This window comes from Aulostomus chinensis, chromosome 1 (assembly GCF_037954235.1).
Source record: "Aulostomus chinensis isolate RoL2024-O1b breed Wild chromosome 1, RoL_Achi_v1.0, whole genome shotgun sequence".
Lineage (NCBI taxonomy): Eukaryota > Metazoa > Chordata > Actinopteri > Syngnathiformes > Aulostomidae > Aulostomus > Aulostomus chinensis.
This window is the reverse complement of record NC_141320.1, coordinates 57,968,641-57,994,318: the sequence shown is the minus strand read 5'-3', so window position 1 is coordinate 57,994,318 and position 25,678 is coordinate 57,968,641. Positions and strand designations below refer to the sequence as shown.

Genomic DNA, 25,678 nt, shown 5'->3' with positions numbered 1-25,678 from the left:
CGTAACGCTACTGAAGGGTGAACGCAAGCATTACAAGATATAAATTGCTACATTTCACTCAAGTTGTGCTTTCGGAACAAGAGGCGATGACAAATCCCAAACAAGGAGGGAGTGGAAGAATTAAGGAAAAATATTCTCGGAGATGCTACAAGTAGGAGAAAAAAAAGGAATGTTTGGAGCGCTGCTATACGAGCAGTGAGAGTTAATTTATGGATTATATGTCAGAAGATTAAGTGATTACGAGTGTTTTGCTCCGAGGCAGTTGGCTGTCAACATGTCTCTTTTAGAAATCCCAGCACTTTTGTATTAGTCGCAGCAGAATGAGACTCATTTCCATAGCGACTTTAGGCACCGATGGCAAGAAGCGGGTTGTGCTCGATTCGCAATACAAATTACCAAATTGGAATCAAACGCAAAACGTGCCTGCAAAACTCATCACTGGGACAGAAACGCGACTGAACCAGAGCACGAAGAGAGGAGAGGAGAGGAGAGGAGAGGAGAGGAGAGGAGAGGAGGGAGGGGTTGGATAAAAAAAAAAGTTCCACAGAGAATAAAACCACAGTGTAGCTGACAGGAAGGAAATCCATGCGCACTCGACTCCCTCGTATGCAAAGTGAGAGCCAGGAGACGGAGTTTGAGAAAATATCTGTCAGAGAAGAGAGGAGCTTGTCTGGAGACTTGCGCTCCGACACAAACGCTAGTCTCGCTTCTCTTTCTTACACACAACCGCCGGATACAAGGCTCAGGTCTGTGTGTAACGTAAAATATAAATGAATTTATGAATCAAAGCTATATCAGCAAAGTGTGTGTGTGTGTGTGTGTTACCTTGTTCCTTCTCTACACCTGCTTCACTCGTCTTTCGACCCTTTTCCTGTCTGGAGACACACAGATACAAATGTTCAGCCACTTTCTGTTTCCAGTCACATTTCTACCCATTTAATAACCTAAAAAAAAAACCTATTCATAACTCTGTATCTCTCGCTCTCTCTCTCACACACACACACACACACACACACTCGTCTAAATATCTCAATCTCTGCTGCACCGTGTTCTTAGTATTTCAATGTACGAACGTTAAATACACGCTTGATATCAGCTGAAAGGCTAAACATTGATGTGACGTCACTTTTGCAGTGTTACCGGGACAACTGCTGTTTCTCGTGACTTCCCCCCCCCTCCCCGGATGAATCGGAACCTTTTGCTCTCTCGTGTCCGCTCTCGTCTGTTGCGAGCGCCGAGCAGCAACAGCCTCGGCAGCCCCTGCGGATGCGCGATCGAGGGCACCCTCAGGAGCTCCATCACTCTCCGCTAGCAGCACACATCGGTGGGTGGTGAGGGCACCGCAGTCTATTTCCGGACCCGTCCTGCCAAGAATGGGCAACATCTACCAGCCCGGTGTCACCTAGAGGGGCGGTACACAGGGGACGCGCGGCTCCCTCCTCTCCCTCTGTTTCATGTTTTAATTGTAGTCGTGTTGGACCCCAGGAGGAATAACTACACCGCAGCTGATCCTGATTAAATCCCCTTTCAACAAGTATATTCTAAATATAATCGCACGTTAAGAACACTTTGCTTGCTTCATTGGCATATTATTTGACTTAAAACTAATGCCAGCAGGGTGTATTTTGCTTCTAAAACCTAAAATGTGCATTTCCTGAGGAAAATGCTCTTTTAGCGCGCTTGGGACCACAGACTTTTTCTTCTCCTTTCACTCACAAGTCAGCTTTTATTGTGGCTGTTGGTAAAAGTCCGTCCTTTTTGCCTCTCAAACGCTGAAGTGGTGGCGGTTTCTTACTTTTATGTGGCGCCAGAAACAACCGCAGGAGCGAGGTACATACAGGAGCCACTGGAAACCTCCGAGCACGTCGCGGGATAATGCAATCTCTCGAAATGTGACAGTAAATGGGAGCTTGACGGCAGGCTAACGGGAGCCTCAGTTGATTTTGAGGCTTCGACTTCACACCGTTTGGTCACGTGACGCTGATTTAAAAGAAAAAAACTTCTTCCAGTCATTTTTAGCAAACGTAAAGAAATCTGAAAATACTGTACGCTATTGAATCCTGATTCCTTAACCGTTTTCAACGAAGTCCCGTCATCTTACTGAGATCTTGGTGATTGTGTCGAACAATGAGTGAAGGTGTAACACAAACTCGACGACTCGGCAGGAGCTTGGTGTTAGCATGCGCAATCTACATACAAAACCCGTGTAAAGACACCAATGGATGCGCTTGGAAAAATTGTGTTTCGTCAAACTTCCCGTTGCCGAACCAACCAAAGCTCCATTAAAAAGCGTTTTAAAAACGTTGCCATCTTGTCGCCCAACCCGATGAAGTATTTTCTACGATTCCCCGGCGTGATGTGATTTCAGCGTCGTATTTGTGATCTGTTTAATGCAAAGAACATCGAGCTTCCGAGAACGGGTCAGAAGCAGTAGAGACCACCTAGCCTCTAATGTATCAAGTACTCCTTTAAACGGCAGTAAACTGACCTCGGTCTTGATTTAAAATCCTCGTCAGTGGTGTTGGAGCGATGGATGCAGCCGGCCCTGCAAACACAAACAGCCCGACAGCAGGGAGGAACAATTTAATTTAATATCTACTTCAGCTCCAATAAAGAGTCCAAAGTCTAAGGGTCACAAACGTTCGGTTGACACAGAGCCTTGTTTTCTGCAGTGATCAAAAATCCGATGTAAAACTCCCAGGAAGAATTCCTGGAATCTCTGCTAATTTTAAAATTGCTCATCGCTGCAGTAAAAGCAGTACTTTGTAGCAAAAAAGTACTTTGTGGAAGACAGTGATAGCGAGACGGCTACTATCCATCCTCACCGTCACTGTATTGATTGTTTGAAGTTTTTTTTTTTTGTTTTTAAAGTGATGAAGTCAATGAAAGATCAGGTGAAGTATAAGAACTGCAAAACACAGACTTCAAAATACCATCGGGTATGCACTATTACTACTTGATTAAAAAAACATTTTAAGTTCCAGTCCCACAACAATATATAGCCAGGACTAGGGGTAAATGGCTCTCACCCTACTTGCTCCTACATATGTCAATACGCACGCGCGTGTGTGTGTGTGTGTGTGTGTGTGTGTGTGGAGTCTACCAACCTGCTGAGTTTGTTGGCTACAGGTGTTGCATTGAGAGTCAAAGGTGTTAAAGCTTCGGCTGCAGAGCTGTCACTGTTCACCCGCGGCCTCTGAGAGGAACTACACGAGAACAAAGAGAACAAAGAGAACACAGAGAACAAAGAGGCTCAGCTAAAGACAGCCAGGACTAGATGCTAGCGTCAGAGTGCTAAGAGTCAGAGGTCAGATATTAGTGGAGGTCTGCAGTGTGGACATACTGGACAGGTTATCTAGAAATGGTGAACCTTGCGTTCTACATTTATAAGAAATGTTTTCTACAGATGAATCTGTAACATTCTTTTTAAAAGCAATGTGTCAGGCTGCATAATCAACTTGGACCATATAATGCGACCAATTTTCATAGAACACATTCAGAGATGATAAGTGAAATGACCATTTTACTCTCAGTTTAAAAATAGACCGTAGAATACACGCAGGTAGATGAGCTGCCTTCATATATTCCATACATTCTTTTTTTTTTTTGCAGCCTCTAGCCTAGCAAGTTTGGAACTTCCACCGGAAAAAAAAAGAAAAAAAAAAAAGAATTTGAACACAGAGATAATGAGCATGAGTGAGATAAAGACAGTGGTAGATAAAAGGAGAAAACAAGGGGGAGGAAAGAAGGACAAGCTGCAACTAAAGCAGGAGGAGGGTACGGTATGTAAAAGTTCCAGGATGCGAGGAAACTGCACAGCGCCTTAAATACCTCAGTCCTCTTCTTTAGGGCTTATTTTTACATGGTTTTGTCTCGTGGGATCTGGCAACGCTGACTGATACACCGTCGCTCAGGCAATGTTTACTACATAATTAGGTCGTATCATCTGCCATTATGGTGTACGTCCCCGTAACTGTAATTACGTCCTTTTAGACGAGTGAGTAGACCCTTTGTTTCTAGATTCTCTTCATTACGCTCTTTAATTCTGGTTCTGCTCCAGACTTCTTCCTGCTTCTTAGAACGGTGCGTGGGATTGAGAGGAACCTTTTGGCAGGGATACAATATTAATACTGTATGTTTTCATTTTTTCGTGCTTCCCTCTGGGTGTTTTGTCTTCCTCCCAGAGCTCACAAACAAGCAGGTTAGATTAATTGGTGGCTCGAAATTGGCCGCCGGTGTGTTTTAGTTGTCTGTCTCCGAACATCATTCCCGGTTTCCTTGTGATCATTTCCGTATTTCTTTTTGTCATATTTGAAATGTTTACCGGTAGTAACCTATTTAAGCTGCGCCATCTCTAAATGTTCTTCTCTGTTTGTTTGTTTTTCTTTTTCATGCAGATACATTTCACGCTGAATTCCTCTGCTCAGGAACCGCATGGGGCTGTTGTTTGTACTTAAGATCAAGTGAGCAGAGGACGGATGCGGCGGCCGCAGCGACGGACGGATGTGTCGCGGTGACCTTTGACTTCTAAAATCTTTTACTTCGAGACCTACTGGACGACATCTTTGAAGTATTTTGGAGGTTTCGCTGTGACGAAAAACTGCACGGACGGACAAACAACCTGAAAACGTAAAGTCTCCACTCTGTGGTTGTCATCGGCGTAGTGTGCAACAGCTGAAACAGCGGAATGCTCCTTTAAGCCTTTCCTCCAGAACGCCGTGACCCCGGTGGAGCTCTACTTCTCTCTAGGACTATGATTTGATGACGCAATGAGCGTTTACTCAGATATCTCCGTCCTTTGTTTCACTCCCAAGCTCCATTTCATACTTTTAGCTAATAGATATTAGCCTCTAGGAGTGATTTTACGGCCCTCCTGGTGATGTACATTACCAATGCAAACCGAACATTTCCTGCTGGTGCTTCCCTTTGACAGATTTCCCCAAAGAGCAACTGCAAGGGTTTAATTGTGAAGCTCCAACACAAAATTCTTTATTAGGTTCTTTTATCGGTTGAACTGGTCTACGCAAGAAAATCCAGTATAGACCAGTAAAGCATTGGTGGTTGACTGCTGCATTTATACACTATTATCCTTGTATCCGTAGCATTGCCACACACACACACACACACACACACACACACACACACACGCGCACACACACAAACAAACACACTGACAGGACCAAGCAATTGGCCCTGCCAGTTTGAGCACTGGGCAATTAGGGACTCAGTGTCTTGTCCAAAGCCTCTGACTCGAACACACACGGCTAAACGGAGGATGGCTGGTGGTTTTTGAGCCACCGAACAGCAGTAATATGTAGGTTTCATCGCATCCACACCCATGTAAATGCCTCATTAATTCTTTCCGTAGACAATGTTACAGTACGTGACTCACAGCCAGAGCTCAGCTTGGATCAGCGTCAAACTCCCAGTTGAATCATCGTTAAAAATGATTGAAACGATGTCATGTGCTGTGTCAGAGTCGCAGCCGCGGTCACTCTGCTGGAGGGGGGAAAAAAACTGTCTGGCTAGTTCAGTTTTACATAAGTAATTACGAAATTTTTTTGGGGTGGTGCTACGGCCCGGAGGCGATGACAGCGCCCAGTAGTAGGCTAATAACCCCCGTCCACGTCTGGTGAGTGAGACGACAATAACATTCCCTTCGGAACACTGTTTTATAGTCATTTTTTCAGGAATAAACATGCTTTTTAAAAGATATGACGGCATTTTACAACGGATTTGACCGATAGCTGATTTGTAAGCTCCAGTTATTTACATGAAAAAACGTGCAAAAACGTGCAAATCTGAAAATACATTAGGAAAACCCAAGAATCATATATCGACCAAAATGTTTCTTAAAGACGAAAAGAAGAGAAAATGACAGCTTATCCGTTACGCTGATGTTCTTTTGCATCACCGGTGGTTTAGGAAGGCAACGTTACAGCCTGATGTGCTCACGCGCATCTACGTTACGCCAGCAAACGTGTCTGGCCTTTTACCTCCCACGGGGAGAGAAATTTTATCCGAATTCCAAGTCTCATGGCAAAGTCGGATCTCCAACAAATGGCTTCTCTCTCTGTGGTGAGACTCTTTAAACAAACTTGCAACAATTGGCACAAAGAGCACGTGGACAGCTTGATATTTTCCTGACCTTAAAATTTTGTGTGTGTGTGTGTGTGTGTGTGTGTGTGTGTGTGTGGTATTTTTTGTGTTCAGTGTAGGAAGAAGGTCAGAAGAGAGGAGAAAACATGAAGGTTAATTTAGATGAGAAGTTGAAGAAAGATGTTGGCGTTTTTGAAGAAAGAGGCTCCTTAACACTGAGAACAGATGTCTCTGAACCATGTGGAGAAATCAATCCCGTAGAGGTCAGATTTAAAAAGCAACATCTGACCAAAGTGCTTTTACAACAAGATTTATATGGGTAGACAAATGAAAATCCATCAATACGAGAGGACGACGCAGCATCAGTTGAAACAGACACCGCAGCTACTTTAATAACAAGACGGGGGATAAATAAAATCAACTGAACGTCCCACAAATGTATAAAAGCTAGAAAAGCAAGAGAAATGGACCACTGAAAGTCAGTGGACTTGGGAGAACCTCAGGGAAAGACTGAAAAATGTCGGATCCCCTCAAGTTCTGAGCTGATATTTGGAATCGGGAACCGGACTTGAGCGGGTCGGACGGTGGAATTGTAAGACCTGGGCTGTATTTCGGTGCCAGCTCATGCAGTGCTCTTTTACAAATGAATACAAGAGTTGTGGGATCAATAACTTGTGAACAGACAGCAGCACAGAAGTGATGTGGTCTCTCTTCCGAACTGAGTCTCGCAGCTGCTTTCGAACCACCTTGCTAAGGAGATTGTGTGGACTGATTGATTTCCTCGACAGAGTGAATTGCGGTAAGCAGTGCTAGAAGAAATGAAAGCATCAGCCAAGGTCTCTGATTTTTTTTGCTGAGTCGATTGTCCAATTTTTCCAAGATAACCGCCAAGAATTTCTTGAAAAAAAGAAGTTGAGAATGATTGGATTCGGAGCACAGATTGAGACCTCGCTTTTGCTTAAGCTGGACAAGACTCTTTAAATTAGCCGGGAAATTAGCCGTATAGCTTGAGCTCCAAAATGTAAATCAAAGCTTCTTTCGCTCCTGTATGTTGAGTTTTTACGTCATGCTTACTGCAGCCATACACACATGGACTCGGAAGCTACACTGCAAGCTGTGCCGTAGGTGACGCGCGTCTCCACACACACACACACACAGCTCGTACCGTCATTCGTTAGCGGCGGCTGCTGTGTTTTGTGAACGTTCCCGGTGGTGGTAACGAATGTTGACAGTGAGAAAATGATGCAACCAGTGCTAACTAATGACGGTACATGTTGTGCGTGTGGAGATGCGCGTCGCCTACGGCACAGCTGTACACAGCATATGAAGCTCAGTCCTTTCCGCAGGAAAAAAAACCTGTACGCAGTGCAACACCTTCCATCATCAAATGAACATAGAGACAGACAACCATTCACACTCACAGTCACACCTACGGTCAATTTAGAGTATCAATCAGCCTCGTCCCCTCTTGATGTCTTTGGACTGTGGGAGGAAGCTGGAGCACCAGAGAGAACCCACGCAGGAACGGGGAGAACGTGGAGACTCCTGATTAAGACGTGCAAATACTCAAAAAAAAAAAGTCCCATATTAATTGCTAAAATTCAATGATAAAAGAAGATGGAGGTCGCAGGTGAAAGGACGTAAAGGCGGCTATAATTAAAGGATGACGTAACATCGTCTGGTGCTCCTACCACTGGGAGGACTCCAAATCTGAGGTGTGTATCTAAACCTACGCTCTGGGACTCCCGCTGAATCATCCATAAATCTGACTTGATAAACAAACGATATTGCCTTTTTAAAAAAAAAAATGGTGACGACGCATGAGCAGATGTTCGCTCGGTTTATTTTGGGCGCTCAACCAATATCTCATGCCTGATTAGCTGGAAGCAGTTAATAATTTCAATCTGAATCAATTTAATGGTGTAGCCAACTGCGAGGAACCATTTATCAGAGGGAATAACAGCCGGCCTCATCCTGAAACACTCAAAACAGGCGAATTCTTCTGTTCTTTGTTTACTCATTTACTCAGAAATTTCCTGACCTGTCTGCTTAAACCGATTTTCACCTGCCGATGAAATGTAAAGTGACTCAAAAATCATTTAGAAAAAAAAAAACCCAACAACAACAAAAAAAAAAACAAAATGTTTTGTGTGTAGGTGTCTTTCAGTGTGTTTTCCAGAGAGACAGAGAAGCAGAAGAGAGAGAGGTAATTATAGTGGGAGGAATAATGTTCACCCTTGGCCTTGTGTGGGCTAACTGCTACACTGTATGTGTGTGTGTGTGTGTGTATGTGTGTGTGTGTGTGTCTAAGTACAGTAAATTGGTATGACTCAAGTGCTCTGACATGCATTCCATTTCTCTCTCCATCCACTGTTTTTCTGACTCTATCTTTCTCCTAAACCCATCTCCCTCACTCTGCCCCTGCCTCTCGGACTCAACTCACCTCCTCGTCCGCCCACTTGGTGCACTCAGCATTGCAAATCAGCCCGCCAACACACACACACACACACACACACACACACACACACACACACACACACACACACACACACACACACACACGCACACACACAGTAGCCAAAGGGGAGTGTTGTGTTAAGATCAGCAGGTTGTGTAGCTCTATATTCCCGTTGTATCTTGCTTCTTTCTTCTCTATTCCTGTTCTGTATGTTAATTTTCGTACATTCACATTTTGTATTCTACATCCATAAAGCAGCCAAATCCCAGGAAAGATGCAACACATTTGTTTTTGCTGAGTTTAACTCACTCATCTAAGACTTCTTATGAGCACTCAAGAGGGTTCTTTCTCCCAAATTTAGTCTACAAAGGCGTGAGGAAATAATCTGTGGTCGGGCCCTCACCACCCAGCTGTCCGACGCCATCAGGGCGGTGAGGGCCCGACATCGCCTCACATGGTCAGGTTGTGTAGGCAGTTCTTGGGTGATACAAACTCTGATGCCATTAACTGGTCATGAACGCTGTCGTCCACACGGATCCAGAGCATCCGAACGCGCTCAATGAAAATTGGGACATTTTCAGCTTCCAGGAATTGTACAGAGATCCTCGTAAACATAACGCTGTACGGATGATGATGGCGGATGAATGGCACAACCATGGATGTCACGGTACCTCCGTGTACTCAAACTGGTATCAGTGTTTGTTGCCTGTGGCTTTTGGCCACCTATACGTTACGCCCCGCCGCCACTATCTACCAGGTGAAGACGCTGGATGTGGTCCTGAGCTGGAGGGGTTACAGCCAGCCAGAGGTTGTCAGCTTATGCTGGTAAAATGAACATCCAACTTACTGACGGGGAACGGCTCCGGTGGACATTCCTGCAGTCAGCACGCCAATTACAGGCTTCCTCAAAACATGCGGCATCTGAGGCAAACTGTACCTTTGAGATTATTCTGACCAGTCAGAGGAACACCTGTGCAATAATCCCACTTTTTAAGCAGCATGCTGACATGTCACACCTGTCAGGTGGAGTAGGGGGTTGGGGGGTTGGGGGGTTGGGGGGGGGATTTTCTAGGCACAGAACAAAATTTGTGAGAAAAGAAACTTTTTCTGTGCAAACTGATGGTCTCGGATCTTTTACTTGAACTCATGGAAGGTTCCAGACTCCAACAGCTGCTAACTTCCATGGGTGTTAGCGTGACTCAAGTAACATTAGCAACTGCCAAGAGTATTCCACTAACACACATATTCACGAGCCAAACGGTATTTTCTGACTATACACGTTGTTGACTGAACAAGTAATTGTAGTACTTCACAGTACTAAACTTCAGTGAGGTGGAGAGTCTGGAACCTGCCTTTAGGAACAAAACTAACCCCTGGTTTGCTAGCATGCCAGCCAGATAATTACAGCAATTTTTTGTACTATATAGTACAATAAAGATCAAAACTGTTATGTTGTGAAGGATCTGAGCCAGTGATTGCGCAGTGACCTGACCTCAAACTGAACAGCAGCTGGGATAAATTATAGTTAAATACACTGTTTGGATGAAGAACGGCTGTAACGTAGAAAACTGAGGACGCCATTACTTTAAATGGTGAAGATTTACCCTTCTGCTGGTTAGATATTCGATTATTTTCTCCACATCGTGATCAAATCCCCCATAAAGACATGAGACAACACTGAATTTGTCAAGTAACAGTATTTTGGTGCGTACATCCAAAGACAAATTAGATTAATCTGCTAAAAACCTCGAAGAACCGGGAGAAGAGGGATTAAAAAATTATTGGTTTGAGCCTGCACATGAAATTATTTAACAAACGAGGCAAATGTAGAGTGTCACCAGTATTATCCTTCAAATCAGCCGACAGTGACGGTTCTTCATCTCTGTGTGAGAATCTTATTCTGCCTGACTGACAGCTGTGTTAACAGGTTCCAGTAGGTGCGAATTTAATCTGCGTGTGTTTGTGTACGGTATGTAAATGTGGTTAAAAGGATTTCATATGGAGGCAAGGGGGGGGTGGGGGGGGGGATGTGTTTTTCACACACACACACACACACACACACACACACACACGCCAAATATCATAGTTGCACTTAGCTTTTCCTCATAAAGACAAACGGTAAAGAAAATGTCAAAGGATCCATACATTTGTGTATACACACACCTACGCAGATATATGCACATAGGCACGTACAAATACAAGAATTGTGTGGGTCTACTTCATGGAGGCTTTGCCCTCTAACAGGCTGCGGGATTGACAACTCCAACTGTGAAGAAATGCTCTTCCTCCACCATTCATAGAGCCAAGCCCATCCCACGGCAGCCACCATACATACACATGTATAAAACATCATATATCGTGTGTATGAAAGCTAGCTTCGGTTCGTCTGCGTGTGACACTAAATTTACAACGTTCGTCTCCATCACGACTGTGTTACAAATGTAAGACTGGTTAGTTTAGTCAAATTGCACGTCATTATCCATCAAACCCTCTGAATTTCTGGACCAATAAAGACAAGTTGACACACGAAGGACTTGGCAACGTTGCGTGTTTGTGTTCAGTGTGTGTTTACCTGGGAGCAGAGGGTGATGGTGAAGCAGAGGAGGAAGGAAAGACAAACATTTCGCCGGAGCTCTGATTTGAGCTGCTTTCCCTTAAAGATCACCAGAAAAAGGTTCAGTGTTACAAACTGAGGCAGACAGCCGAGCGTCCCCTCACTCTGGACAACAACCTCTCCCGAGCACTGCTGGAACCTCACAAACCCGCAACATTCCCAACAGAAATAATGTTAGAACTGGTCAGTGGTGCTGATGTTACCGATTAGAAGATTTTTACAATGTTTTGGCTGAAAGAAGCTGAAAAGCCGCGGGGGTTTTATCTCAAATGGCCAGCAGGGACCAGAGCTGTAGACAACCAGTGACCCGGCGGTGCCCCGGTTTCCCTCTGGAGCCAAACCCATCACAGTCACTACAATGAATTTCAACAAGAGCAGGTTTTTCTAGTGGAAGTCTAACCTGAAAGAACCTGCGGGTGGGAACAAAGGAGAGCCGGAGACCTGCTCGAGGGTCCTACAGGCAACGGGCGTCCCAGCCCACCAGAGCCGTGAGGACTCACGACTATTTAATGGGTAGTTCTGTTTTGGACCCCGCCTTTTGTCTTACAGGACGCTGCGGTGGATCTACTTCTGCCCTGATTAGGTGATTACATTAGTTGGGATCCTTCTAACGCCTGAGGGGTTTACTGAGACCCTCCTACGAAGGGGACTCTCTTTTCACCTGGCTGCCAAGCAAACCTGCTCAAAACTGATTCATGGTCAGCTCGCCGTTGGAATGTTTGGAACCATGATGGCTCAGTGGTTATCAATGATGCGGAAAGGTCCAGGGGTTCCAGTTCTCTTCAGTTTCTGCGTGGGTTCCCTCTGGCTCCCACCATCAAAGACGTGTGCTGGACTGATACGCCCGTGGGCGATCCTAACCCTCTTGAATTGGTCCCTGAGCGCCGCATGTGTTGCTCCCTGCGCCCTCAAGGACGGATTAAAGGCCAGTTTTCGTTGAATCTGTCAGGATTCCTCCCTTGTCTCCTGATGTCGGCGTAACCTGACTGATCTATTTCGGCGTGGAAGAAGAGTCCAAAGACACAACAAATGCCCCTGAGTGTATACAGGAGCTAAAGAAGAGAGCCGCTCCAGTGACGAGATGGTAACCACCATGATCTCCCACTGAGGCACCGGGTTTTTTCTCGTTTCAGCTCACACAAAGAAAGCTCGGCTCTGTCTTGCTTTGTAGTATATCTCTCTGTATTCTGAGAGGCTTTTCTAAAAGGAGTCTCAGGGCTTTGAAGACAGCAACATAAAGGCTTCGGCTCCCTTGTTTGGAACCAGAAGCTTGTTGCACAATGCATCTCGGTGCATGTGGGCAATGCCTGCATGGCACCTCACGCAGGACTGAAGCAAGAAGGAATTCTATGCTTCAGCTGACAACAATTACCATCAACGCTAAACTGACATACCCATACAGTAATGCAAATCTCCCCTTTAAGTACGAAGTGACACAGACTATCCTCACCACCGATGATCCTAAATCAGCTAAGGGTGCATCAGGTGCTCACGGATGACTGCCGAGGAAAACCCTCAGAGGTGTATTTAAATCTATAATTGTATAGAAACACATTAGCGTCCATTTACTGAAGGCAAGGAGCAACCAGGGAAGGGACCCGGCGATCGACTCGATGGCAGGAAAAGGACATCCTCACTTACTTAGTCAGCTAACAAGGGAGCTTTAACGAAGTTCAACATAAAAAAACCTAAAGTCCAAATTGAAAAACGGCCAGTGGCACGGTGGTTATACATAGCAAGAGGGTTCCAGGTTCAAGCCCCAGCTCCAGCACAGGATCTTTCTGTGTGAGTCTGCATGTTCTCCCTGTTCCTGTGTGGGTTCTCTCTGGTACTCCAGCTTCCTCCCACAGTCCAAAGACATCAAGAGGGGACGAGGCTGATTGATACTCTAAATTGACTGTAGGTGAGACTGTGAGTGTGAATGGTTGTCTGTCTATAGGTGTTGGTCCTGTGATGGACTGGTGACCTGTCCAGGGTGAACCCCGCCTCTCGCCCGAAGGCTTCTGGGATAGGCTCCACCCCCCCCCCCGCGAACCTTCCCAGGATAAGCAGTAAAAAATGGATGGATGGAAAAACGGCCCGAACTTGGAAATCCACCTCTGAGGGTCAACACAGACAAAGTCCAAGAAAGCTTGAAGGGAAAAGAGGAAGTCAAGGTACTGAGAGTGTGTGTGTGTGTGTGTGTGTGTGTGTGTGTGTGGGGGTATGGCTGGCTTCGCTTGGCTCCATTTAACATGACACAAAAGGGCTTGATAACAATCATTTGGCGACTTGATATGCGTCTTAACGTGATCCAGCTGTTTGTTCCCAAGTAAGCTCGTGGCTCTCCGGTGTTTTAACATTTCCAAAAGAATGTCATGTTTTTTTGTGTGCGAAAAGAGTTGCAAGAACACAACCAGACAACAGCCAACAAAGGTGTGTGAGAAGGAAATGATGCCTGGATGTTTAAGCAGGTACTAAAGCTAGCTTAGCAGATACGACGCAGTTTAAAGGATTGCTCATTGTTGGGAAATGATGTCACCAGTAAGTTCATAATGGTACAGCCCAACCTCCACGGTGGGCCAGACACAAAAAAATCAATTCATTGGGATTCCAATAATCATCCACCTTTTGCTGGTTGGAGTTCAACTAATGGTTAAACTGAGAGGTTCTGTGGTATAAACATACCTGCTGTTTATCAGGCTGGACGCAGGATTAACCAGGTCAGGTATCGTTGTGGGAGATGTCGCCACTGTCGTCATGACGATCAGTTCCGGGTCCAGAATGAAGATTTCTTCATGGGAGATTTCTGATACGTAGTTTAGATGTTCCTGATAAATATATATATATATATATATATAAAAAAATTAGACATTTTAGAAGCAGACAACAAGACCAGACAGGTATCATAGTGCATCTTAGGAGGATAAGACACTTGAAAGGCAAGAAAATAGATGTGAAAACCTGATAAAAGCTCAATTATATACATCAATGTTCTCTTGGCACAAAGCAGCGACAACCTGGATCAAAAATCTCTCTTTGATTCTCACAAAAACAGAGACCCAGAGTTGTTTTTTTGCTCTTCTCGGCTATTAAAAAAAAAAAAAAACCACAACAAAAACAATTAAATTTGATGAGCTAATTATCACAGACAGCAGCCACAGAGCCGCCGCGGCTTTGTAAATTATGTGTTAGGCTCAAAAACTCGTGAAAGCTTTGGAGCCGGCGAGAGTCGAGGCTCTTTGTGTGTGAACCAAGTTACAGGAAGTTGGGAGACTAAACCAGTAGTAGTGATGGTAAATCACTTTCAAGGACCAGGAAGTCAGTTTTGAGGCGATATACCGAGCTACACTGACTTTTGTAAAATGAAATATGCTGGTCACATGACAAAATGTGACAACTAATGTGCAACCGCCTCTTTCTATGTGCCGTAACTGAATTTTGTCTTGGTTTTATACTATTCCTTCTCATTGCGATAAACCCAGAATAAACCTCTGCGCTTTATAATCTTGTTTGAGTCCGAACGTCCACTTATATAATCAGAACATGGTGTCTGATTAGCTACGAATGGACAGCTGGAGCTATAAATGAGCAAGGCTTGTTAGTCTGACTCAAGGGCGGCGTGGCTCGGAGGTAGAGCTGTCTAGAAACCGAAGGGTCGCTGGTTCGATCCTCACTTCACCCGGTGACCACGTCCAAGTATCCTTGAGCAAGACACTCAGCCCCTAATTGCTCCTGATGGCCCTGCGACGGACTGGTGACCCGTCCAGGGTGAACCCCGCCTCTCACCCAATCTCAGCTGGGATAGGCTCCAGCTCCCGCCGCGACCCTTAACGGATAAGCAGCATAGAAAATGGATGGATGGATGGATGTTAGTCTGATACGCTGGTTCAACTCTCTGTGGATTCCATTAAATCCTCTGTACCAGCGGTGTATGAACCACTTGTCAGACTTCTATGCCCAGTAAGCCGTCACTGCTCCAGTAATGGGAATTAATAAGCAGCTGGCAAGAAACTTGATTCAGTTCCTACTCAACACACTGCCTCCAAAGCTTAAATTCAGCTCTCACCGACGCCACGTCAAAGGTACGTTGAAATCAAGCGAGTGTGAGGGTGCACAGATTTATACCGTCAGTGTAGATTAGTTAGGCAGGACTAACCTGTGCTCTGTCTATCCGGTAAAAACGATCCGCGGTTGTTGCTGTGGAGGAAAAAACAAAACAAAAAAGAACCACATTTATTTCTGTTGTTTAATCTGCGATTTTAAAGATAGTAAAGCATTTATCTTCAAATCCGGGCCAAAAAAAGCCCCAAAACACTGACTAAACTTTACCAATGCAGCAATTAGAGATGAGCAGACAGTTTCTGAAAGAGTTAAAGTGCTTGTCGGATTTTGGAAGGTGGAGAGACGTAACTCCCGGTGAGAGGGAGCAGACGCGGGAGCTGAGACGGCAGCTTGGGTACGGCATTTAAAAGCAAAGGCATGTCAGGCCTTTCAGGCAAACCTAAACTGCCTTGTCCGCAGTTTAGTCTGCTGCCACAACAACTGTGGCACCGTAGAGCGCGAGATGCATCTGTTTCTACGCTGGAGCAGCTGGATAAAATGATTAGCTTTTACAGAAGAAAGAGTTTAGAAGGGCCTCGGTTTGTCTCAGTAATGTTGCCCTACATAGAAACAAGATTTTTGGAGGAGCTCCCCCAGAACAAGGATTAACAGAGGAGTAAAGCATCAGCGTGGGGGGGGGGGGGGGGGGGGGGGACTGAGCATTTGAACTTTAAGACAGAGATGTCAGCTCTGTTGCTTCCAAATATGAGGAGACTGAGGAAAATGGTTTCATTTCCCCAGTGGCCCAGGCAGCATGCTAGCTTGGAGGTTGTAGAGCTGGTTTTTGTTTCCTAGCACGTTAGCTGTCGGCCGTTAGCTATTACATTTCTGAGTATATCTGGATTAATTTCATTTGGCGGGTAGTAGTAGTAGTAGTAGCCGTTGAATTTAGACCAGGTGCAACTAGTTTAATACTATTTCTGTGTTTGTGCATCATAATAACAAACATTCATTTAAGGGCAGATTGAAAGTTGCAACCTACAGTTTCCTGGTTTTTCAGTTCATTAAATCAACTGATTCAACCACTCAACAGCATTTGAAAGTATATTTGTTTTCCAGCAAGTTACTTTAACACCTTATCTCTTTGGTCCTCTGTAAAATAGCTTCTACTTTCCCATGGGCCCCCAAAAGCAGGGGGTCTCGGTTCGACGACCAAATGTTGGAAGTCGTCCAAAAAACAAACAAACAAGAAAACGATGAATGTTATCGGCTTTTGTGTGGGTGGCAGGTGCCTGTAGAGTTCCAGCATGTAATTGTACATGGAGTATTTGCTGGGTTCAAAAGAAAACAGAGCCGAATGAAAAATGCTAATAAAAGAAAAAAAAAATTCAGCTCATTCCATCGCTCTCTCTCTCTTGTTGGCCAAAATTCAGTGGATGGTGAAAAGAGGAAAAGAAGAATGGAATTAGGGCCAAAAGTAAGCAAGGCTGAACTGAAGTGACGTGTTTTGTCTCCCTCCTCCGCTCCATTCAGGACCGAGGACAGCGCCACATGATGTCTGAATGTATCTGTCTCCTACGTTTGAAAGAACAGCGCCGCGTTTTGTGCTTCGAGTGTTTCTTATCGGGAGAACTTTCCAGAGGGTTTGTGATTGCTGCTCTCTCTGCGGCTCCAGTGTAGCACAGAGAATGCCGGGCTCTCATTTATCTCATAAATCTCATAACTTGGGGGGGGGGGGGGTCATCAGGCATGTGAGTCAATGACTGAATAACAGTGATAACGGTCGACGGAATCAAACTTGAAATAGTCAGTTAGTCGGCTATCGTGACATCCCACACGTAGCCAGTAATAGCACCTCATGTAGAAGCTGAGACTTTGGTAGAATTGTAAATGTATTAACACATTTGATGAAGCTACTTGTCAAGTGCAATAACGACCTAACACGCGACCTAATCACACCGTCCTCTGAGCAGCAATTATTACACCGGTCTCTGACGGGTGCGTGGGGACTCGACAAAATGCAAAAAGATGCTTTTTCCTATTTATTATGTGAAAAGACCTAATTAGAGGAAATGAGGTTTGTACTCATTTTTCGATGTGTCATCTTTCCACGCAGTCACAAACCTCCGTGTTCCTCCTGCTTATACCCCTTACATCAAGATCACGCACATTTGCATTTGTGACAATGGTTAATATGCTTTGTTGTGTGTGAAATGTTTCTAAATCCATTGCTGAATGCGATTCATATTCATGAAATTAACCGTATGGATGGTTCACGTAACCTGATGGAGTGAGAATGTGAACAAATTTGAGTGAAAATTCAGATTTTTCAGTTTTCCTTTTACTGGTCATTTCTGCTGTAGATGGTGACAGCGACCCCCCCCCCGCCCCTCCCCAGGGGAACCATTTCAACTCTTTCCGGCTGCAGTTCAGCCCAGAGTTCTACAGCGTAAGTGATTTCTTGACTCAAACTCACACTATTTTTTTATTTTTTTTTTTAAATCGTGACAGTTTACAAGTATCAGGAGACATCAGGAGCGGCTGCAGGGAGTGCGAATCTGACGGTAACGAGACCTGAAAATAACGAGCCGTGTGGGTTGCCCCTCTAACAGCAGTCGGAGCTACTAACGCCGTGAACCCCGTCGCAGTTTAACCACAGTTTAGCTGTAAAGTCTCATTTGACAAGTGAGATCCGTCAGTTTCCAGATGAGCTAATGAATAGAAAGCTGACTGCTACCGCCTGTGTCTGCGGCGCCTCAAACCCCGGATGACATGTAGGGAGTCTGCAGTCGAAACTCACTGTGAATTCTGAAAGTTGAGCAGTATATCAGACAAAGAGCTTCACTTAAATGTAGTTTTACGCGATCAAACGGGGGCCATTTTGGAACTCACTGACAACAAACGGGGTTTTTTATGAATCTATAAAAGAAGCAGCTGGGAACGCCGGGCGGCGATAGAGAACGCAAGAGCGGTTGGAGCGGTCAGAACCGACCCGACACGTGTATGATGTGCCACATTTAGATGTGAAAATGAGCGCAGGCCTCTGATTGGAGGAGCCGCTCGCAAGCTCGGAGGTTGTTGAGCTAGTTATCGTTAATTAGCACGTTAGCTGTTAACCGTTAGCTATGACATTTCTGGATGGCTTTCATTTGTTTTAAATGTTCTGTGTGGCTGAATATAAAATAGAACCTGAGGAGTCTGTCGAAACACTGACATCTTATAATTTAATCCTACATTTGTGAGTTGAATGGTTAAAAAAAAGTATTCGAATTGTGATAAACACCCTGATACTTACAGTCGAGGAAACACCATTTTGGAGACAGTCTTTGTGAGGAAAGTATCTTCGGTTTGTCTGAGTCCTCCTGATGGCAAGAACACACGGAGAAGGAAAGGGTGAGCGATCCGTCTACGTAAGAGAAAGGACAGATTGACAGGCCCGAACAGCTCATTACAGACCAGAAAACTGTGTGAGGTGTTTAGACTGGCAGAAATCAATAAACCCGGGGAGGAGAGACTCCGGTTGTGGCTCTGGGACTCCAGGGGCCATGTTGCACCATCAGGGTTGCAACTGTTTCCACGCAGGTCTGTGTTACTCCAAGACTGTTCTCCGTTTGTATATTTGAGCGCTTGTCAATCAGTATTTCCTTCCCCTTCCTGCACAACTCTATTAATTCCTTATCCACAAAGTTTCCTTCACTTTCTACTTTAATCTTCTGCGAATAATAAGTCGTAAATTAGCGTCCTCTCGAAGTAGGACGTGCATCTCTAAAACCAGGTATAGTTAAAACTAAGCTCGAGTTTAATTGATGCCACCGCCTCTAGCTGTGGGAAAAAAGAAAAAAAAATCGCTGATGAATTATTTCCGAATACATCCATCAGAGTAAAGGACACTTTGTTGTTTAAACGCTGGTATTAGGATGCAACTAAATCAAGTAATGGTATTTTCTTTTAACCGCTGACTTCATTAACATTCCTCACAGAGCTGAAAGTGAACATGAAACGGTAAAACAAGGCAGGTACCGGAGAGTTCAAACAGGGACACGGGAGAGGGAACTTCAAAGCGCAGAGATTCAGTTAGAAGCTACCAAAGTACAGAACACAAAGAGACTTTAAAAAATAGTCTCTCGCCGGTCCGCTGCAGTTGAGTCTCGCAGCACGCGCTTGTTGAAGGGAGGAAGGAGAGCAGCCGCAGGTCTGCAGCCGCCGTCAAGACGGATCACAAGAGCCTCGGCCGGAGCTGGAAGATCTCCACATGGTGTCGGCGCCTTTAATCATTTTGGTTTAATAGGCTCTACGTAGCCAGTTCCTGTACAGTTATTAGCACTAGCGCTGGATCATCCCTCCACTTACACACACATGCCCAGTGGGATGAGTGTGTGTGAGAACCTGCTGAGTGAAAAGGCTCAAATTAAGACACAAGCCGCATTCAGTAAGTGAACGTTGTCGACGGTGCGGCGGAACTGACGAAACTGAACGCGCCGCTAACGCTGCGTCTCGCTAGCTAAATTTGACCGAATGGTACCAAAAACAGGCGTTGTTAGGAGCTGAATACGATTTCATAAGAGGCACAAATATGACGCACGTCCAAAAAAAGAAAAAAACCTGCATGTTTAACTCATGACGAACCGTAACGTCTCAAAGCCTTAAATGGCTCTTATTTCACTGTCACTGTCAGACCACACGCACACACGGCGAATTTTCTGTTAGCACGTTACGTTTCAAACATCTACTTTGCTTGTTCCTTAATAAATCATGTTCATTTTTAAATCATCATTTGGATTTTCAATGAGACACCTTTTCTAATGTTAATTGTGCGACTTTTTTGTTTCAAATAAAGATGTTTTTTCACAGTAAGTCTGGATAATTTAATATGTTTAGGACATTTTATTCAAAGTGACACTAGAACGAATATTGCACCTTCCGCCAATTTTGAAAATGGCAGACTAGAGCTTATTGTGTTTTACAATTAATTTTAATTTATTATGCAGCTCTCGTGTGACTCTGACAAAAAAAAAAAAAGATCCAGACATGAGGCGGTTTTCCTTTTTGTTTCCCCACCGGTTGAGTATTTTGGTTCCTGGATCCGCTGTGTGGAGACTCTACTTCCCTTCCTCTCTCAAGGAACCACAAGCGGGATGAACTTTAAATGTAAATATGGGAATTTAAAAAGCAATTTTAACAGACATTCTGAGTTTTCTTAAAGCTGATGGTTTTCTTTTAGCTGTTTGTTTCCAATTAGCTTTGAATGCTGCAGCCATGCTGTTAACAAGATCAGAATAAAAGAACCCCACCAAATTACATCCCTGCCTCCCTCCTCTGGCTGCCTGTTAGCGGTAGACTGGAGGTTAAAACCTTGTTCTTTGTTTACAGACATCTAACTGGTTCTGGCCCTGCTTGTGTCTGTAAATGCCTGCCCCCGTACTGCACCATCAGACGGCTCTGATCCTCCCATCAAAGGCTGCGATGACACGGTGGAGCAGCACGGCTTCCTGAGCAGCCCCCCCCTGAAAAAAGCTGAAACTTTCTTCCTCTATCAGTTGGTTCTTCTCACGTTGTTGATGTCATCAAATGAAGTCAACACTCCCGTGAAAGAAGCTGACTTTTGGGATTTTTTTTTGGGGGGGGGGGGGATATTTTATCTACCATTAAGATTTTAAAAACATTCAAATATCGAGATGTACTTTATGTTACCATGTTTACATGAGGACGGCGAATGTTTATTACGCTGCAAAATGCTGCGAAACTGTCACTCAGGTGTTTTGGTGAAGTCCTTTATACGTACAGGTGGTGTTGTGGTTCTTGAGCTAACAATAGTTCCTGTGATTGGCGGCTTCAATGGTAACACAAAAAAGTTGTCGAGTTCAGGAACTGCTGAAAAAGAAACGAATGTAAAAAAAAAAAAAAAAAAAAAAAAAAAGTCACCTTCCAATAGATGTGACAGGAGGAAAAGAAGCCAGAGAAAGTAAAGTTATTTTACTTTCAAACTGCAAAAGCTTTCATGCAGACGGTGACAGAGAGGCTGCCTGAAGTAAACACTTCTCCTACTCTCCCCTCTGCATTTGTCTGTACTTATCTAATCCTGCTGTTGTGTTCCACAGCAGTCGCGCGCTGAGTAAAATGCCTGCAGGCTTTTACAGCAAACCTACAAACACCGACTCAAAAGCTGAACTTGTCTGACTGCCTGACTCCTCTCTTCTCTTCCTCACCTTCTTTTCTTCTCCTGTCTGCTCATCCTCACTCGCATAAAGTCTTTGCATTCAGTCGCTGTTAAAATCACTTCCGCTGAGCCTCCTGGGCCTTATTTCTCATTCATTCTGTTCCTGGAGTTGAGAGTTATTCGAAGCATCAAATGGGAAGTCCGTTGGCAGAGGGATATCTCCTCGCTGCAGATTTTTACAAATAAAGGGGGTTATACGGTTGCAAAAGGTGATTATTACGCATTGTCCCAACACATCTGGTGATCTGGCAAAGGTTTTAGCCCTTCTACTGATACCATGAATTTGGAGATTTTCCCCCGGCACAAAAATTAGTCAACGCCGAGCAAATCTCGATGCGTATCATCAACCAGAGTCAAAAAGCCTGCCCTGCTATGAAATTTGAAGAGCTACAGTATCAAGAGTGGCTGCAGCCCTCCGTCCCACTTTTTCAGACGGATATGTTGAGCAAAGATTCGAAAAACATAAAAGCAACCGTGGTTAAAGGGGAGAAAATGATACCTGTACGCCGATGACGTCCTCGTAAATCTCTCTGATCCCGCGGAGACGCGGACCTCGTTTCAACGGGCTTGTGGATTCATTTGGATTTTATTCGGGATATATAACAAATCCAAACAAACACAGAAGCTATTTCATTCCGTGAAGTGCTCGTTCAGTCCTTATTACTAGTGAATATCAACTTAAAAAAAAAAAAAAAGGCACGGGAGACGGAAAAAAAAATCTCCACATACTATGTAAGAATTGCGGATGAATGCATTCGTCTTAACATAAGAAATGGAAAGGAATTTTTAGTGTTTTATGATTTCGCCCGCTTCTATTTATTCTTCTCTAGTTTTAAGAGAAGAGAGCTGCTAAAACATTAGCTTTTACCCTGTTAAGCGCCACGTACGTGCCTCACATCGGCCTACGACATCAAAATTTGACCCACTTAATAACATCGATATAAATCCACATATTTATTTAAAAGGAGCCTGCAAAATGTCGCGGTAGAGTACAACTAATGTACTGAATTGGTGGTGTTGTTGCCTGTACAAAGTTATCGACAGATAGGAGCTATTTTCTCCTATTCAATCAACAACAGAACCGGCGAGCATCGTCAGTCACCGGAGAGCAGGAGATCAAATGGCGAAACCAGCGTTACATCACTCCAGTTGCTACGCAACACAAAGTCTCACAACAACTTTTGAGCTGTCTTCCTAAATTAATATCACTGATCTAACCTATATAACGACAGGATAGTGTTGTTCAAAATAATAACATTTACAGAGGGTTGCGTTGCTCTGCTTGCTCCTGAGGTGGAAGATTAAAAGGGGAAAAAAAAACAAAAAAACCTCCCTGTCAAAAATCGAGAATGCCGGCACGTGACATCCAGGAGAGCAGAACGCGGGGTTTTAATCTCATCCGCCATGTTTGCCTAAATAGAGCCGAGCCACTTTCATATTCACGGCACCTACACGGCACGAAGTAATGGGATTGGCTCAGGTTTCTCATCGCCATCTGGATGAGGCGTCACGTTAAGCGGAAACACACTTTCTGGCCGAACAATTAACGCAACTGCAATTTTATTGCAAAAATAAATAAATAAACAAATACAAATTGCAGGATGAACTGGATTAAGTGGCTATATATGCCCTTTGCGTGGGTTGCGCTCACATTTAAATGTCACGACGGCAGGGAAGATCATGTGTCGTAGCCATGGGACCTGGACAATGATATTTTAACACAAGTTTCTCCAGTAATTAAAGCATAACTTCACACCAGAAACTCCCCGAGGTTCGAGCCTGACCACACCCAGCTGTGAGGTCCATAAATGATGAAAAGAGGGGGGAAAAGTACCTTGATTTGTATTCACAAGTCATTTCAGCAGATCTGAATCGATTAATGACCCAACTATTACCCAATCGCAGGGCTGGTTACTGCAGTTAAGAGGATTTCAGTCCGAACCGCGTTGCAAACAATTCAGGTGGCGATGGGCCAGCATACTGTGAAAGCAGAGCATCCCCTCGATCGCACAAGTCAGGGTGACAGAGCATGACAGTACAGCATCCCGGCAGCCAAATCCCCCTGGCCACCGAGATGAAAGACAGACAAGAAATAGAAAAGCCAAAAACATCCATGGGAGTGACTCACAGGAGGGATGAGCCACCCAGCCTCTCTATATTTCTCTCCTCTCCAACAGTTTTTCTGTTAAATGTTTTGGGGACATTTCAAAAAAAAGAATCACAGCGAGCTTGTCTCTCATTCTGATTTATGCTGAGCAATTATAGCGGATCTGTAGCCGTTAACGCATCGATATAAATCTGAACGCGCAGGCTGTGAAAAAATCTTAGAGGGCGCTAAACCGGTAGCGTCCAGGCGAGGGGCGTGCATGCTGGAATGTACCCGGCATCTTCAGGGTGGGTTTGCTGACATCGGGACCAGTTTGATCCGGTCTTTCGGCACCATTCCTATTGTTCTTTTTGTTCCTGGAGTGGAGTCTTCAGTTAAATGCCTGGCGGCGTCACGGCTGTTTACTCCGGTTAAACCTCACCTCATTTTCTGTGTGACCGACGACGACAAAAATGAAATTCGAGCCGGAGAAGCTGCAAACAACGTGGTGGAATCGAATCAAGTTGGTGTGAAATTGCACCGGTTTTGTAAAAATCAATCATTCGGGGTTCTAATTTCATCACTCCAACGGGTAAATAAAAAAAGGCAAAATATTACATAACGCGCCGACGACTTTGTGGGGCTTTTCTTCACTCAAATCTGTGCCATTGTCGCACTTTCATTTTCTGATTGGCTGAATCCCGTCGTACGCTCAAATCTGGAGAAACAAACACGAGTCATTCATTAAAATCTGTCATTGACAGAATTATGCCGAATATAATCATTTCTAATGTGGTAATAATCTCGGGGCAGAAGTCATTTATTCACAAAACTGAAGTTGGACTTTCCTCATCAAGAGTCTTATATGACTATTACATCATCTATAGATTAGATATCCTGTATTATCCACAAATCAGAATTCCTGTTGCTCAGGTCAATATGCGGGCAGAAAAGAAAATACAAGCCCAACAACGGCACAAAATTCACTCCGAAAGAGAAGTACTGCGATATATTGCAGTAGCAGTATTTTGTCCCGCCTCCTGTGGAGATAAATCTGTGCAAAGTGTGTTGGACAATAACATTCCCCTGAATAAAACTTGTCAGGAGGTGTGATAACCCTGTAATTACACAAAAAAAGAATAAATACAAAACTATTTCAATCAGATATCTTGATGTTTTTAAGATTCGGAGCAGAATAAATCACCACCGGAGTTCAGGACGGATTCATCGCACAAAGGAGCAACAATATGACACAAATGAACTTGGCCGTGCACACGGTGGCTGATCTGAACAACAACCCCCCCCCCCCTCCCCCCCCCCAAAAAAGCACACAGAAGCGCAGGCGCTCGCAGACGACAGTCCATGCATCGTGCTGTAACACAGAGGGGCAGATGTGGCGTCGTATTCAGAGCCATTTCGCGAAGGAGTACGCGGCAAATAAACATGGCGAAAACTACATCCAGGAGCGCTCAGAGCTAGAACATGGGAGGAGACGCTCCAGGAGAGAATAGTTGCGTTGCGTTGCGTTGGTGGAAACTGCGGGGGCGAAGAGCGCGTTTGCCATCTTGTAAATGTCTCCGACGTACGCACATCTGCCCCAGAGACACATCGGAGGGAAACTAATCTCTCTGGAAACAAAGCTTTATGCGTTTATGAATTAATAGTGCCAGGTACACTCATCCCAAAGCCCAGAAACCAGGTTTGTCCACGTCATCCGACAATTCCCAAAATCCCACTGTACATTTCAAGAGTGAATTCACTTTACATTTCTGTTTTGATATTTTCTACTTTTAATTTTTTTTTTTTTTTTGGCAGACCAGGGATTGGGAGCGCATTGCTGCCTCCCGCTGGTTGAAAACAAAGCTCTACTCAGAAAAGCAATCCAGAAGGCAAGTGGGAAGAGCTGAAAAGATGGGGACAATCTGTCCCCAGGACAACTCTAAGCCCTGCATTCCACAAAGCTGGGCTTTATGGATGAGTGGCAAGAAAAAAACCCATTGCTGAAAGAGTGAAATAATAAATCCGGTTTGGGATTTGGTGAAAGACATGTGGAAGAAGGTAATATGATAAGACGAAGCCAACGTTTTGGTATTTTTGTGCAACTATCCATCTATTGGTCTTGCTAATTATGTGAACATACATGTGATAAATGGTAAAAAGCTGAATGTGAACCATTTCACT

The 25,678-nt window shown here is 44.5% G+C and overlaps 1 protein-coding gene across 5 annotated transcripts in view; it reads right to left on the bottom strand.

Moving 5' to 3' along the window:
- The window catches only part of LOC147272424 (diacylglycerol kinase zeta-like), an 81,964-nt gene that overhangs the window by 19,196 nt on the left and 37,090 nt on the right, over nt 1–25,678 (bottom strand). For all 5 annotated transcript variants that reach the window (XM_086215742.1, XM_086215424.1, XM_086215507.1 and 2 more), the window contains 7 exons: nt 18,490–18,556; nt 15,310–15,350; nt 13,839–13,981; nt 11,130–11,210; nt 3,108–3,206; nt 2,489–2,545; nt 826–875 (listed from right to left, as the gene is read on the bottom strand). In XM_086215742.1, coding sequence (XP_086071868.1) covers nt 826–875; nt 2,489–2,545; nt 3,108–3,206; nt 11,130–11,210; nt 13,839–13,981; nt 15,310–15,350; nt 18,490–18,556 — 538 coding nt within the window. The remainder of the gene's footprint in view (nt 1–825; nt 876–2,488; nt 2,546–3,107; nt 3,207–11,129; nt 11,211–13,838; nt 13,982–15,309; nt 15,351–18,489; nt 18,557–25,678) is intronic.